Source organism: Amblyomma maculatum, chromosome 3, assembly GCF_055883805.1.
Source record: "Amblyomma maculatum isolate TAMU_Amacu chromosome 3, ASM5588380v1, whole genome shotgun sequence".
Classification (NCBI taxonomy): Eukaryota; Metazoa; Arthropoda; class Arachnida; order Ixodida; family Ixodidae; genus Amblyomma; species Amblyomma maculatum.
The window spans coordinates 182,011,903-182,028,265 of NC_139346.1; the positions used below are offsets into that span (position 1 = coordinate 182,011,903).

A 16,363-nucleotide genomic window follows, 5' to 3' on the forward strand; every position below is an offset into this window, starting at 1 on the left:
TAAGGTTAATTGAATCGCTTTTTGTGCAAGGTGACCTGCCTTTGTGCTGTCTGGGAGTAGCTGGCAGTGCCAGAGTAGCTTTTCTCTATTTATTAGATTTTATGCTTATACAGAATGGTCGAGTATTTTACCATAAAATTGATATTCAAATATATGTGATCAAGTGGCGAAGAAAAAGATATTCCTGCCAGATATCATTAACACTCTTATACCTGTAGTCAGGTGCTACTAATATGATTTAATCACAGGTTTGCAATCGTGTAAAAGAGTGAGGTGATTGCATAGAAAAAGATAATTCTGTGCATTAAGCTGTTTGAGGTCTTTACCCCTGTCACACGGGCATGTTCGACCCTCACTGAGTCAATGCTCACCGACCTTGAGCAGGGTTGTCACAAGATTGTCACAGAGCTACTCTCAAGTGCAATCGAGCTGACTCTGTTTGGCTCAGTCACGATTCCCCAATTCCCCAAGTGCGCTTGAGGTCATAAAGCCTTAGAAAGCGGGCCTTGACACTCTCGGCCGAACTGAGCTTTAGAAGGAAAAGCAAGCGAACGAAATAAAAGCACAAATGTTGACTTAAAGTCAACTGAAAGGCATGATACAATATTTTAGCCCCCGCCATCATGGTGCAGTGGTTGGGGCGCTCAACTATCGTGACCAAGGATGCGAGACCGAATTCCGGCCACAGCGGCCGCTTTTCAGTGGAGGCGGAAAGCAAGGCACCGTGTGCTGTGCGATGTCAATGCACGTTAAAGAATTCCAGGTGGTTGAAATTTTTGGCACACTCCACTATGGCGTCTCTCATAGTCCGAGTTGCTTTGGGACGTTAAACCCCCGAACCAAACCAAACCAATATTTTAATACAAGCTGCCTGCTTAATTATTACAGCTATTTATTATATATCTGAGTGCCCTGCTCTACAGTCACCAAGTTTATATTTGCTGATGCTGTGTCTATTCCAGCTCAATCTCCTTGCATGACTGACAAAAGTATGGCAACAGAAATAGGCATTATGAATCACAACTTTTGCAGCAATCAGACCAACGCTACACAGTGAAAATTGCGGCAAATTTTCAATGAGCACTATTTGAAAATGCCCGCAGAACACCAAATGCTTCGATTGCGCTTTTAGCAAGGACACTAGAACAGAAAAGAAAACCACAAGCATGCATGGTGTGCTTTCTGTTCTTGTGTCCTCTCCTGTTGCGCTACAGTGCTTTGAAGCAAAAGCCAACCTTCTGAATGCTTAAAACCTCAGTACAGATTGAATTTAGAATCAAAAGTACCCGTCTGACAAGAGCTGACAGGGGTATAAGGCTACCAATTGCCAAAAGATGTGGATTTTCTGATGTGAACTTTTATCTCCAATTGAAAGCATATTCATTATTTTCAATTCTTGCTCAAAAGCATCTGGCGTTGTAACATTGTCCAGTCTACGTTTAATGTTCAGTCCGTGCTAGCGATGAAAATGTACTAGTAAAAATTAAACAAGGTGGTCTTTTTTGTTTTCTTTTTTTTCTACGGGGATAAACGAAAGCGAATGCAGTGCTTGAATTGTTCCATTTTACGCACTAATAAATTAAATATACTTCTGGAAACTTTTGGAACTGCCTCCTTGCTTTGGTGTTTATTGTGAGCAGCTGTGCAACGTTTGTACATATATTTCTTCAAGCAGCACGTGGATCCCGATTTTTAAACAACTAAATGCATTCCGGCGAGCACCGTATATCTAGCTAGCAAGTGCCGCCGTCCCCCCACGCCTTCCCGTCGCTTGCGCAACCTGCATAGGGACCTGCGCGAGCCCCGGCAGCCCGCAACGGCGACTCTCTCAAGTAGGGTACTCGGCGCGAGGCTGGCGACGTCGAGAAAGACGTGCCGTTGTTTCCTAGCTCTTCAGCGGTTTATTTTCGTGGCCTCTACGCGCAGGTGAAGGCGCCCGAAACAGAATGCCTTCGGCGCCGCTAGTACCGTTCGCGCGCACTGCAGGCGCGTGGCGCAGGTGTGGTGCATGGTCCTAAAGCCACTCGCATCATGGTCCGTGGAGGCATTCCAAGCACCGCGTGAGAAAGATGCTGCATCGAACTGCAATGCATTGTCTTAGTCATTTCGACATTGTCTGACTGTCATCCTTGCCGGCTACAGTTTTCGCGAGACTCTCCTTGCATTGCAGCGGCGCGTCTGGCTACTTTTCTAGCCATACCGCTCCGCTGGCTTGGGCTAGAGAAGCGGTTGGTGCGCTTTCGTTCGCTCCGAAGGGACAAACGGCAACCGCGAACACACAAGGTAACGCGAGGTGATGGTCGTTCTCCTCGCTTGTCACATTTAATTTTCACTGCAAGTAGCTGCTCGGTTGTTTATCGCACGTTCTAGCCAATAAGCAAGATAGGAGTTACTGGCTTTGTTCAGTTTTCCAATCGCGTTGGAAGGCGCCGCGGCGGGCGACGCTCTGTCGCGCGCGCGGTTGTTGACATCGGGGCTATCCCGGTAGATGGGCGCTTTCGGATTCGGCAACGCGATGCGCGAGATTGTGCTGGAGGAGTCTTGTTGTTCCCGAGCTATATATAGGCTCCTCAGCTCATGTCGACCATTTGTGTCGTTGTAGGCCGGCTACGATGGAGGCGAGGATTAAGGAAGCCCTGAAAACGAAGAAACTCCGCGCCACTGGGCGTGGAGGTAGCGGCTGCATCAACGAGGGTGAAGCGTACGAAACAGATGACGGCGAAGTGTTCATAAAGAGGAACTCGAAACCCGCGGTGAGTTTATATTGAACGGATTTGATCTACGATACGCTCAGAGGTACTGCATGCCGTAACTCCGAGATTCTCTTGCTGCATATCAGGCACGAACGATGTTCGACGGCGAGTTCGCGGCATTGAAGGCTATCCTGGACACGCAGACCGTCAGGGTACCCAAGCCAATCGCCGTAAGTATGAACGAGCCAAAAAATGCGCTTCCTCTCTGAAAAAACTGTAATGATCGACTTGTTTGTTTATCGTGCGTGCCACAAAAAGCTATTCATAACCAACTGATGACCGAGTGCGCGTGCCGCGCAAATCGAAATTATTTCACTGCGCGATCTGTATCGGCAGTATAGTGCTCTGCTTTTCGACATCCGCATTGTGCTAAATGTCAAGGTGACATTAGTGAATTTTCTCGGAGCTCATAAGTATGGGCTTGTTTTTGCTTAAAAAAATTCGTTTATTTCCTTATGTTGTCAGTTCCTGTTTGGGTATTACAGACGGCACTCTTTGCTCTCTTCTACTTTCCTACCCTTTTTTTTTTTTTTTTTTTTTTTATATGAGCAAGCTTGTTAGAAGCGTCTTGCCATTGATGTTAGCAACTTGGCACCAAAGTGTTGCAGAGCCAACACCTCGTTTTCCCTTTGTTTCTTGCAGCCATTCTCATTTAACAGTTTCTCATTTTGCAGCCATTCTAGCTGATTTCACTAGAGCCATTGTTTAGCAACTTGCTGCGAGCAGCAGAATTTACTGTTCTCGTCTTGGTAGGCGTCACTAGCCAGAAACCTTTAAAAGCTAATCGACTACACCATAGCAGAGGCACCAATTGTGCACTGTGCCTTTGCCAAGTGTTGCCTCTGTTGCTTGATTTATAGCCATCAAGTCACCGACACCTCTGGTTTTGCTGGGTGGATGTTTTGTGGCTGCTGGCAGCTTTCGTTCATCGTATTCTAAGCTGTTGAGGGAAGGGAGGGCAGGTTTTTCATTTTCACTGACAAGGCTTGTCGCGTAGGTGGTTGACAACCCGGCCGGCGGTGCTGCCTTGATCATGGAGAGCGTGCGGATGCGCCAATTGGGTCGCCACTCGGAGCAACTAGGCAAACAGCTGGCAAGGTGCCCAACCACAGCTGCTTGTGTGAGGACGCGCGACTAATTGACGTGCCTGGCATCTGTCAAATGCTTGCAGCCTGCATTTGCACAACAGTCACAAACGAGACGAGAGCAGCTCTGTGCATGGTCCCCGAAACGAGTCAGGCTATGTGGACCAGTTTGGCTTTGGGATCACCACCTGCTGTGGATACTTGCCACTGGACAATACTTGGCATGATGACTGGGTGGTAAGGAAGTGCACCCAATTTCAATGAGATCATTTGAATGATGTGCAATTTGTTCGGATTTATCACTTGTGTCTATGCAGGTTTCAACCTGTTTATCTTGCTACATATTCTCTATTCTTTGAACACATAAGAGAGCAGAATTTTGCAAACTGTGCTCTCTTTGCACCTGTGTAAAGACTCCATAATGATGCAAGTAGTACTACTTGCAAGTAAAGACGCATATATTATGACGACTCCTTCCTTTGAGAAGGAAGGAGTCGTCATAATATATGCGTCTTTACTTTTGAGTGATTCTTTATTCCAACTTCACCAGTGGTCAGTTCTTGCTTTGCTGATAGGTTCTGTTTATGAACTGTGAGTATTGCTGTTTAAAGAAAAGACTGTCGTTAGTATGTATTCATCCTTTGAGGGCGCATAGTAGACGACTATGCCAGGTTCTGGTGTTTTGTTAATTTTATTGTTCATGCAAGCTTCAGCAGAACACCTTATTCACCATTGGAATGAGAAAGTTCTTTTAATATAAAGTGCTGTTACGATACCAGGAAGATACAAAAAGAATGTGATGGGTACTTGTGTAAGAAAGATTGAAATGGAAAATATGAAAGGTGAGAATTTTGTTTTCCATCGGGAGGCATGAGTGCCATGTGAAAATGGCAGCCTATTTTCATAGTTTGTTGCTGTTTCCATAGCTTGAGGCCATATATTGTGTTGGAGTAAAAATGGAGGAGACATTGTATGCAAGCGTCAATCAGCAAGCTATGAGTAGTGACCGGCCTATTCGCTATCTTTCTAATTTGGCACATCACGCACTCTGTCGTATGTGAAATTAGGCATCAACAAGCATTGCAAACATTCATGAAAACAGGGTAAAAGCACTAGTATCTCAGAAAGACACTGGCCCACACTTAACCCGATTTCCCGTATCCGCACTCACAGATTTAGGGCCCTCCTCTGGCATTCATCCATTAATGAAAATGGAAGACGCTACCAATTATGGTGTTATATAAGACAGTAAAGGGATTTTTGATGCCACAAAGCTCCATTTAGACGTTTTACTGGAAGCCTCCAGGCTAATTTCAACTAATTCTGGTTTTTAATGTGTGTTGATGTCATACAGCATGCAGGAATCGTTACATTTTGGCTCCATCAAAATGCGGCCATCATGGCTAGGATTCAATTCAGTCATCATGGGCTCATCAGCCTAATGGCAAAGCTATTGACATACTGTGACGGGTCAGCGCTTTACCGTGTGTAAAAGGAAGAAGGTCTGTGGAAGAAACATAAAGTGATTTTCGATTAATGCTTACTGGCCTCAATGTGGGCTTCATTGAACTTGAAGCAATAGCTTCAAAGGCCTTAAAATTGTCTTAAATGACCCATACAGTGACACTGATGACCACTATTTTGGGTCATATTGATTGCAGGGACAATAAGTAAATGCGGGTCTGGTGTTCTCAAAGTGTCTGTCATGTGGCGGAAACCTTCAGTGGTGTCTCTTTGTCCCGGCAGGAATTCTTCTGCCGGCAGCGCATTGACGCCCAGGTGCGCATGGCCCAGGAGAAGTACCATGACCGGGAGGCACCTGAACTGTGGGCGCTACTTGTGCACAAGGTGCCCTCCTTTTTCGAGGGCCTGGAAATCGAGCCAGCTCTGTTGCACGGGGACCTCTGGGGTGGCAACATTGCCGAATGCGAGGACGGTCCAAGTGTGTGCTTACACCAACTTAATTTGAGGGCTTGCGATTCTAACCCTTTCTAACCTTTCTAATCTAACCTGCATGTACCAAATCAGTCATATCCTGTTGAGACTCTGGAAATGGAAAATTTGTCCAATATGGTTTGCAACAGAATTCTAGCCACGGCAGCAGTGGAAGGAGGTTTGCGTCCATAGAAGGCTTTCTCGGCTACTTTTAGGGCCTCTGCTGCTGTCTAGTGAATATGGTGAAAGTCTCATGATTTACATTCACTTAAGGGGGAACAGGATGTTGAAAGTAATTTTGGTTATATAGTCATATTTACAAAATATCTAAGGAATATATTTTTGCGTGTTGATTTCAAATATGTTTAGTTTCACATAAAATAAGTATACTTGCACTCTTGCATGATGATATATATTTGCCAGCTTTTTTTTAGACATTTTGCTGCAGGGAGCTTGCTGAAATGCAAGTCATTGATTTTTTATGATATCAAAATGATCATTCTGCCAAATATAGAACTTCAACTATGTGGTTTTGAAGTTGCTGCTTTTGGAATGGGAAAAAGATTTTTTTTTCTTTTTCACCCTTCCAGCACTGCATTTGAAACACTGTAGTGTTGAACGCACAGAAACACCCACTGGCAGTAATGGGGGTTCTAACTTTTCAAGGTGCTTAGGGAATTGGATACTTACCTCTGCGTTGGAGATGGCCATCACACAGGAAAATGTTCAAAACACAGCAGGAAATTATTTGTTACATTTCTGGGCCAGAATTACCACATCCCAAATGTCAAAAAATAATCGGTAGCACCTTTTACATTCCAGGTCTCTGGCAAATATGCAGCGATAATGATAACCAGCAGTATTGTGTGAGAAATGCAAGAAAATTTACAGGGACTTCTAATTACATTGTGTGGTCAATGCAGTAACATTAAAAGCAAGTAATGCCTTTACATCGAGTTCTGTATCACTATTTTATGGTTGTGTTTGCAGACCTCCTACGCATCTGGTCGGGTTATTTACAGCAGTGGTATGACCAAGCCGCCTCAGTCAGTGACCCAAACTGGTTAACCGCCTGTTCAGGTCGCAAATCGTACATGCTGTCATATTCTTGCTCAGTGGTACAAATTGCTTTGTTGTTTCCTTACAGTAATATTTGACCCGGCATCCTACTATGGGCACTCCGAGTTTGAGTTGTCCATAGCAAAGCTGTTTGGTGGCTTCGATGCTAAGTTCTACTCGGCTTACTTCAAGGCTATACCCAAGGCACCTGGCTTTGAGAAAAGACTTGACTTCTATCATCTCTTTCACTACCTCAACCACTGGCAAGTGCCTTTTTCATATTTTCTGCCTGCTAGGAAATTGGCTTGGTAATGGTAATTAAATGGAAAAGAAATGATCTTCAGTAACCAGTAGGGATATGTGAATATTGAAATTTTTCAATCCGCATCGAATACAAATGTGGAGAAAATTATAGCAGCAAATTAGCAAATAGCAATCACTGTTTGTTTTGTTTATTTCGGAAGTGACGTGGGGGGGAATTTTCAAATAAAATAAACTAGAATTACATCATCAGCCAGATTATACCCACTGCAGGGCAAAGGTCTGTCCCATATTACTCCAACTAACCCTGTCCTATGCTGCTGCATTCACTTGACCTCTGCATACTTCTTAACCTCATCCTCATAATTTTTTGCCGCCTCCTGCTACGCTTTCCTTCCCTTGGAATCCAATTCGTTACCCTTAGCGACCATCAGTTGTCCTCTATTCGCACTGCATGCCCTGCCCATGGCCTTTTGAAGCGGAAAGCTTCACTAAGAGGGTCGGAGCTGAGTTTCGTGTATGCCGCGACCGAGTGACGTCACAGCCAAGGCCAGCTGCGCAAATTAGCCGAAAGCTCGAATTATCAAATGGGCCTGAAAACACTGCCGAAAGCCATTTGCATCACATAATTTTATCTGATGAACACCTCTACGATGGTTGTCTTGAGATGAACCGAAGTGAAAAAGTTTCTTCCCGGTTTCACCAAGTTTTGCTTTGCGCACACTGTCGGAAAGGTCCCTCTTCACAAAACAGCCCCGTCGCATTTTGAGGATGCTACCTGGTCATGCATTGCGGTGAAGCATGCAGAGTAATGAAACTGCAGTGAAGCAGGAAATTTTCATTAATTTTGAAATATTCAGAAAATTCCAAATATCAATTTTTTTTAACATGATACGAATAAGAAACACGATCTATTCATATTTGAAATTTTGAACATATGCACAACTCTAATTGCCATTATTCGGATGACATATATATGCTCGGTTTGAATGTGATGCAATCCTTATGCAAAATGTTTTACCTGAGAGTGTTTGAAATCAAGAAAATAAATATTTTTAAAACATTAGAAGGAAGCAGAGGTACGCTGTATTGATACATTATTGGTAAATGCACTTAGAAGCACGAGAAGCACTGTACTCTATGATCAAATTAGGAAAATTGCAGGGATCCTGAAGGACATGGAATTTAAAAATGGGCAGAGAGAAGGTCTACTAGTAAAACAAACTCAATTTTCTCTTTGTGCACATTTCTTGTGCATACTAGCTTTTGGGAAAGACATATGACTATATTTCCCTCTTTTCCCTTCCTCTTTTAGCAACTTGGAATGATTTTTTGGGCTATGCTTTCTGTTGTGCAGGAATCATTTTGGTGGTGGCTACCGAAGCTCTTCACTGTCTACCATGAGGCGGCTGTTAAAATAAACTGTCCAGTGCGGCAAGCCGAAGCATCTTTCACTGCAGGGATATCACGTGCACCTCCTCTGTGCCGCCACGCTCGACCGTACTTGCTGTTGTCTAATTACTGCACTGTTGTTGGCCTATGTCGCATTAGTGCCTCAATGTTGTTATACCAGCGTCTTTCCAGCAAGCCTGCCTTGACTGTCCAGTGATTTAAGCTAGTTCTGCTTTAATGAAGAAGAGAGCAGGAATTCATTCATGAAGCATAGAATGAAGGCAGGTGGAGTGCCTAGATTTGTTGCGACAGCTCAAAGCATTAACCATGGCAGGCCACAAAGAACAGAAACTAAGTTTAGATAGAGCCCCAATACTCGTGGCATGTTGCTATATGTATATCCGTGTGCACATATGCACTCGCGTGAACAAAGAAGGCAACCTACCCTTGTTTGTTTATGTTAATTTTTACACATGTCACATTCGAGGTTTGTCTTGTAGTGTGGCATGAGGCATGTGAAGATGGTAGCCATGATCAGTAAACTGAGCCCATATTCCGTAGGATTTCTGGGAGGATGCACAAGAGATGCAGCCATAAATGGTGCCCACAAAGGTACCTATCATTGCTAGTAAATGCTAAGAATATAATCGTAATTTACTCTATTAGGACCTCACCTTTTGTTTTGTAGGTCTGTTTCCTTGGTGTATGAGGAATTTATGCAACTGCATAGTTATTCCACATTCTGCACTGAGAAAAACAAGTAGAGACAGTCTACACATCTTATTGCGAATGCATTAACACAGGCACTTCTGGTGCTTCAGTCGGTATTAATCCTGCTAAGGGATCAATCATTGCAGGGATTAAAGTTGGAATATGGGTCCTTGTTTTCCTTAGTTCATTCTATGCTTCCCAACAACATCTCAGGTATGCTACCAAAGCAACAGTCCTGAATTGCAAAAGCAACATGTGTCAGCAGAAAAGCTATGCGGTAAACTTGTGCGCGTGAGGCAGGAGGCATTTACTTTTGTCTTAATGCAGGGAATAGTGCAGAGCATTGTGCACATTACAGAAAACAAGTAACCAATTGCAATCACAATTACTTCTGAAATGTAACTTATTTCGGTGGTCAATTATGGCCTCTGGAAGCAAAGCACTATTGCTATTTTTCATGCGCCTTTTATTAGCACAACATGAATATGCAAGAATGGACAGGTATTGCTTGCCTGATGATCTGCATTGCATTGCATGCTTCTTAATTTCACCACCAAATGTTTTTCGAAGCCTACTTCTACGTTTTTTCCACATTTTCATGTGAAAAATTTGGCATTGGCACTGATGAGTATATGTTGCGGCAACTTAAGAAGACCTTGCACACTACCCCGAAGTTACGCAAAGCGTCGCACTTTGCTGTTCGCACTCTTGGAGAACGAAGCCCAAGCTCACTAGACATGACATTCCGGTATTCCATCATAGTGAATATGAAATGCGTTTTTATCCTGTCAAAGAGAAGGCCTCTTGAGCTGGGATGTGCAGATGTCCTAACACTCATGGTTTCTCTACAGTTCAGCCATTGTTGCTATAATTCAAGGGAATTCCATACAATATTCATCATGGAGTTCAGGTTCAAGTTGTACCACTTGCCACAACTTGTTTTTGGGAAAAAGAAGAATGTACCAGATTACTAGTATTTGATTATTGAATGGGATTATCGAGAGAGTTACACCATGTGAAGAATAATCCATGCATTACAAAATTGGAAGGAAATGTAATTTGTTGCAAGTAATCAACTACTTGCACTTCGCTACATATAATCTGCTCTGTTTATTTTTTATTTTTTAAATTTCATCCAGCATGACTTCTGCTCTCAAAATATCTGATGAGTGATCGACTCAGATAAATTTGGACGCAGGCAGATGAAAGGTTCTCCTGTATGACCACATGGTTGCATGCCTGCATTCCATTTTGAAGACGGGTTAAGATTGTTAAACATCTTTGCCATAAAACATGCTGTTCTCGAGCAGTTATTGGTGGCTTTACCATGCTTCTCGCTGGTTGAAAAATGTGCCTGGAACTGCAGTTATGCTCCGAGCAATTTGACATGCATTTGGACTGGTACTTTTCAGAACACCTTGTGCAGTTTGTAACAAATTGCTAGGCAAGGCTTGTGGTTTATACTGTGAAGAGAGAATGGCTGCAAAAAGGAGAAAAATGTGGTGCTCCTCTGCCACATTTTTTTTTTTTTTTTTGCTCATTTTTGGGTTTACCATTCATATCCCTTCCTGCAGAGGCTAAATAGTGTCCTCTCACTTCCATTTCAGAGACCTTGAACCTTAAGACGAGTATTTTGTGCAGCTACTTTACTCAAAGCCAGTGCAGACTTGAAACAGCTGTTATGAGAGCAGCATCTTTTAGGCACCTCTGAAAGCAAGTGTAGGCATGGGCTTTGAAAACTGAAATTTTGCAAAATAAATGAGAACTTTGTGCTGAGAATCAAATTCTTCCCTTCCAAACTTGCAAAAGACTTTAAACTGCAATATTGAAATATCTGCCTGCTAGGTGGATGGTCAGTAAAGTAGAAAGGCTTTGGGATCTTCAGTGAAAGCACAACAGTGGTGTCGGACAAAACTCTGGTTAGTGTTCTTTGTGTACTGCCAAATGAAATTAATCTACAGACCACATTGTTGTCATGCTGCTTGCATCTATTTTCTATTGACAAGATGGACAGTTTTGCTGTCACACAAGTTAATAACTAACTTGTATTGTGTACAGTGAAGTGATCCAGCTGAGGAGGCCTAACTGAAAGTTCGAGCAAAATCAGTAGAAGGATTGCAATCGTAGTTCAGCCTGTGGAGTGTGGCTGGTTGATTGTTGAGATTCTTTTATGTTTGAGTCAGATTTTTCTATCGATGCTGGTTGGCAAGAATATGCTTGGATAAAGTAATGCTGCGATATGTTCTTACCATTAACCATTTTACCAGCAATGTGATCTCAAAAGAATGTTTATGCTACTGCTGCATGTTAGGGGTCTGCAGAACACTGTGATTGTGTCTAAAAACTATTTCAAGCAGTCTCAGTTGCATGCAGTCCATGACTTTTAGGATGGCCACTGGGTTAGCTCCGGTATGGAGCAAATGAAAACACGTTCATGGTCGTGAAATATTTACCAGTGCTAAAACAAACTTGTTAGAATGTACCTGACTTTAGAGGGCAACTTTGAGATGTGGAGTATGTTTGTAAAAATGTTTTAAATGAAATAAACTTTGTCAAACACAGGTCACTTGTTTTTTCAGAACTGTCATAAAAAAAAAAGGTAAACATTTGCATGCTGGTGTACCACACTAATCACAGCCACTCAATATAACTTACTTCCCCTTCGTTTAGCCTATTAGACTTGCTATTTTGCATATTGAGCACATGACAAAGGCTGCAGCAGCTTTTCTAAGGTCAGAGTGATTGCCAAGGTTCACATACGCTGCACTTACAGAGCAACTTCGAGGTTTTTTTCTAACATTCAGAGTTGAATATCACATCGCACTTCTTGAAGCCTGCTGTCTTGGCTTAACGAGAAACAACTTTTTTGAAATCGAGTAAAATTGTTAAAAGGAAAGCCGAAACTTAATGGCTATGAACGAAGCAGCAATGACATCGGCAACGGCGGAGATTTGCAAAAACACCTATGTGTGCAATGAATGGCTGAAATAATGGGAAATTATTGTTCCCGACGTGGGGAACGGGCACTAGCGTGTGATTGATATTTGTAATGCTGGGTTGTTTCCTTTTTCAATGAGGCCATTGAAAATGCAAAAATTTATTTGTGCAGGAGTGAATAGTCGGATAGCTACCAAACTTGATGGAAATAGTCCAAAGGAGACAAAGTACTTTAAAGGTTTTCGATAGTATCAAGACACAGCTGCTACAGAGTTTCCTTTTAAAGTATATGTTCTATTTGCAATTTTCAGCGGAAATTTGTGCTGTCACGCTAAGCACACTATGGACACACACAGCCCCCTTTGTCATGCTATGGAACTTCGAGCATCTTGGCCTGCTTCCTTAACCTGTAAAGAACTTCTGCATGGTAGTGATGGCCTGGAGTCACCACGCAAGCCTCTGAGGTGTACTGGGCAGTATGAACATCCACGCCGTAGCTTCTAAACAGGCTATAAGCACTAGCCCTGGTGGTTAACAACACAGGAGAACATCTCTTGTGGTTTCAACCTGGGAAACCATATTTATTGAACTTTCATGACCTTTGCCTGGCTTTAATTCCTTGGCAAACAGTACACACAGGCAAGGAGGACCTACAGTGATTCACTCTTCGTAACCACCAGGAACCCAGTTCTTCTTGGGGTTGTGGAAGAGGGTGTGGTTGCCGTCTCCCCACGGGTATCTCTAATAAAATAAAAGGAAGCTTTTGTAAGGAAGCTAGATAAATTTGAAAACAGCAAGGGCTCAAGAGAAGTGAATGGTGCACATCCTGAATGGCAGTGCGGTTCTCTGCACCAAAACAAAATCTGATTTACCTAATCTCTGCACATATGCTGCTGCTTCATTCCAGATGTACAAATGCAATTTGTCTTACATGAGACAGCACAACTAGGAGTCATTAGTGTGGGCAAGAAAACATTCACATTGCCCAGCCCGCAACACCACCACTCGGAATCAGCTTGGTTTATGGTGTTTAACGTCCCAAAATGACTCGGGCTATGAGAGACGCTGTAGTGGAGGGCTCCGGAAATTTCAACCACCCGGGGGCTCTTTAATGTGCACTGACATCGCACAACACACGATGAGGACGACTGTGTACAGGGTCGTCCATTCTTAGTGTGAACAAGCATGTTCTCTGCAAACCACTACTGCATATATTAGGCAGTCACATATCGAAGCAAAGAGGTACAAACACAAAGAAACTCAAAGGCAGGGCTTCGCATAGTCAGCAACTTTGCTTCAATGTGCGGTCGGATCGGAGGCAACGGCACTGTGAAGAGAGTATGCTTGTTCACACTCAGTTTGGCTTAATTTGTGGGGTTTAAGATCTCATAGTGACTATAGAAATTTCAGCCATTTGGGGTTCTTTGATGTGCGTCGACACTGCACAGCACATGAAGGCCTTGCTTTTCGCCTCCATCGAAAAGTGGCCCGCATCCTTGGGCACAGCCGTCCAGCGCCCTAACCACTGAGCCACAGTAGCGAGGCACTACACACATCACACAGGTACTGTCGCGATCATAATATTGCGGGACGTCAGAGTGCATGGCAAAACTGCGTTCTGCGTCATCTAACGACACCCCCTCGCACTACTGCCTATCGCAAAAATCTCTGTCGTCACTCTTACTTTGGGCACATCATGCTACATCGGAATGATAGCCGGCTAGCATGTGCCCCAGCCAATGTGTGTGTGTGTGGGGGGGTAACAGATTTGGAAGGTAATGATTCATTCACTGGGACTCTCACGCAGAGTGGAGGAGGCTACAAACGCCGCCATTTTGGGGAAGTGTTGCTTGTACTGTTAATGCAGTAATACTGCCTGCACCCTCCCCTTCATTGTCTCCGCACCGACAGCACGCGATTTGCTTCACCGATCGCAGCGGATATCAAAGCGGCACCTGGCGCCAGTTCCGATCTAGTATTACGTACCTGAAGAATGAGTGACGATACAGAGATGCCTGCGATAGGCTATAGAGCAGGCAGGTGCCGATAGATGGAGCAGAACATAGTTTTGCCACGTGCTCAGACGTCCCGCAATATTGTGATCACGACAGTACATTCATTATCCAAGATAATGGGACACATATATAGAAAGGGAGTAAACAGAAAAAGCAAAGGGCAAAATATCAAGCTAGCTGGTGAGACTAGCTTAGCAGTCCACTTTGAGGAGCTAGCAGGCATGAAATGGGACATCATAAGGCTTAGTGAGATTAGGAGGCCAAATGAGGCATATACAGTGCTAAAGGGTGGGCATGCATTGTGTTATCAAGGTTTACCAGACAGACAATAACTAGGAGTAGCGTTCCTTGTCAATCAGCATATAGCTGGTAACATAGATGAATTATATAGCATTAATTACAGGTTGGCAGGCATTGTAATTAAGCTTAATAGACAGTATAAACTCAAGGTTGTACAGGCGTACGTGTAGTCATGATGACCAGGCAGTTGAAAGCTTCTACAAAGGTTTAGAATCAGCAATGGGGAAAGTAAACACGCAGTATACTGTACTGATGTTCAACTTCAATGCTAAGGTATGCGAAAAGCAGGCTGGAGACCAGGTGGTGAGTGGCTATGGCATTGGCGCTAGGAATAGCAGGGGGAGTTATTAGTTGAATTCATGGAGCGCAATAACTTCGGATTCATAAATACCTTCTTCAGTAAACAAAAGAACGGAAATGGACATGGAAAAGCCTTAATGGGGAAACTAAAAATGAAGTTGACTTCATACTGTGTTCTGACCCTGGCATTGTGCAGGATATAGAGGTGATCGGAAAGGTGCAATGCAGTAAGAACAGGAAGGTCTCAAATTAGGTTAGAAGGTTATTAGTGAAGGTCTCCTGGTTACTTTAAGACAACCTACGTTCTTCAGCATGTGTAATTTCTGCCTTCTTTAGAAAGAATCAGTGGACAGTTAATGCACAGTTTACACGAGTCTCAAGAGCTAACAAATATATCTCACTGCGGACATGTGATTTTTTTGTTGATGCTATGAAGCTGGTAACCTCTAATGCTATGCTTGAGTGGTGCAGATTTGTAACGCGTATCGCAGTGTGATCTAGCTTCACAGCACACAATTTTTTTACCATAAGTGGTAAGCCAAAAAAAAAAAAAAAGAATATTATAACACTGCCTGTGCCTCCTAAAAGTGGGGTTATGGCGGATTATGCCGGCAGCGTAAACGACGAACAAGTGTAATGTAAGGTGACAAGATAGGCAATACAACGCCAAACAATCTAGTCCCTATCTGCAAGAGATGTTCCGCTTGGTTGCACAGTTAAAGGGCGAAAGATTAAAAACAGTAAAAAAAAAAAAAAAAAAAAAAAAAAAAAAAAAAAAAAAAAAAAAAACCAGATGCGTTCTTTTAGATTAAAGAAACGAAGGGCGTGGTTGACTTGAACCATGAAATGTCCTCGAAGTTTGATACCATCTAACGAGTTTCTTCACCGCCAGCGAGACGGCACTCAGTACACATGTGCAGAAGGCAGAGCGAGAACGCCCTTGCCTAGATAACATAGGAACAATCCTACTGTGAAACTATTAGGCAAGAAGGCACAGTCTGAAGTAGTAAAAAGCGTACTCAACCTTGGAGCGGACGTGCAAGTACTCGTAGGGACGATACTCTGGTCTGTGGTAGTGCTTTGCGTGCTCTTTTTCGGCCAAGTACACGTTGATGCCGCAAAGAGCGATGGCTGGGAAGGCGACGAAGTAAGTCAGCCTCTTCCACAGCTGCTCACCAGCTGCGAAAAGCAAAAGTTCAAACTAAAGCACCGTGACAAGGTATGTAAAATAGTGAACCAAATATAAAACCCGTCGATCCAAAGGACACGGAAGTCCCCTAGTAAAGGTTCTGTCGAATGCCGGCAAGAGCTTAAGGTAGGTAAAGCAACAAGAAAAAGTTGCGAATAGGGCAGTTTCCGGGTAATTCTAACCTTCATGTGACTGTTCACCACCATGCTCCGCAAACCTTACGGCAGATTTCGAAAAATTGCGAAAAAACTTCGCTGCGTTCAGGCTCGCCATGTTGCCCTGCTTGCCCTTTCGATGTGCTTTCGACTTTCGATCTTTCGATCGAGCAAGCACGTACTGGCAGTGGCTACGGCCGGTCGTGGTTGCTCAGATGACAACTGAAGACAAAGGTATTTTTTCTCGCAATGTATTTTTATCATTACAAGT

General features: G+C 43.4%; 2 protein-coding genes across 5 annotated transcripts; one reads left to right on the forward strand and one right to left on the reverse strand.

Moving 5' to 3' along the window:
* Positions 1-1,812: 1,812 nt before the first annotated feature.
* LOC146197116 (ketosamine-3-kinase-like) lies at positions 1,813-9,895 on the forward strand. Of its 4 annotated transcripts, none has more exons than XM_084598870.1 (8): positions 1,813-1,832; positions 2,603-2,753; positions 2,840-2,923; positions 3,751-3,851; positions 3,925-4,075; positions 5,585-5,780; positions 6,921-7,095; positions 8,451-9,895. In XM_084598870.1, the coding sequence occupies exons 2-8, from the start codon at positions 2,613-2,615 to the stop codon at positions 8,512-8,514; spliced, it is 912 nt and encodes a 303-aa protein (XP_084454996.1). In that variant the 5' UTR covers positions 1,813-1,832; positions 2,603-2,612; the 3' UTR covers positions 8,515-9,895. The 4 variants fall into 4 exon arrangements, with proteins under 4 accessions (XP_084454996.1, XP_084454993.1, XP_084454995.1 ...); XM_084598867.1 differs by lacking the exon at positions 1,813-1,832 and adding an exon at positions 1,888-2,060; XM_084598869.1 differs by lacking the exon at positions 1,813-1,832 and adding an exon at positions 2,067-2,293.
* Positions 9,896-12,683: 2,788 nt separating this feature from the next.
* On the reverse strand, positions 12,684-16,277 carry LOC146197117 (cytochrome c oxidase subunit 6A2, mitochondrial-like). Its single transcript, XM_084598871.1, has 3 exons — positions 16,120-16,277; positions 15,773-15,927; positions 12,684-12,874 (listed from the first exon to the last, which is right to left on the reverse strand). The coding sequence occupies exons 1-3, from the start codon at positions 16,208-16,210 to the stop codon at positions 12,794-12,796; spliced, it is 327 nt and encodes a 108-aa protein (XP_084454997.1). The 5' UTR covers positions 16,211-16,277; the 3' UTR covers positions 12,684-12,793.
* Between the last annotated feature and the right edge of the window lie 86 nt (positions 16,278-16,363).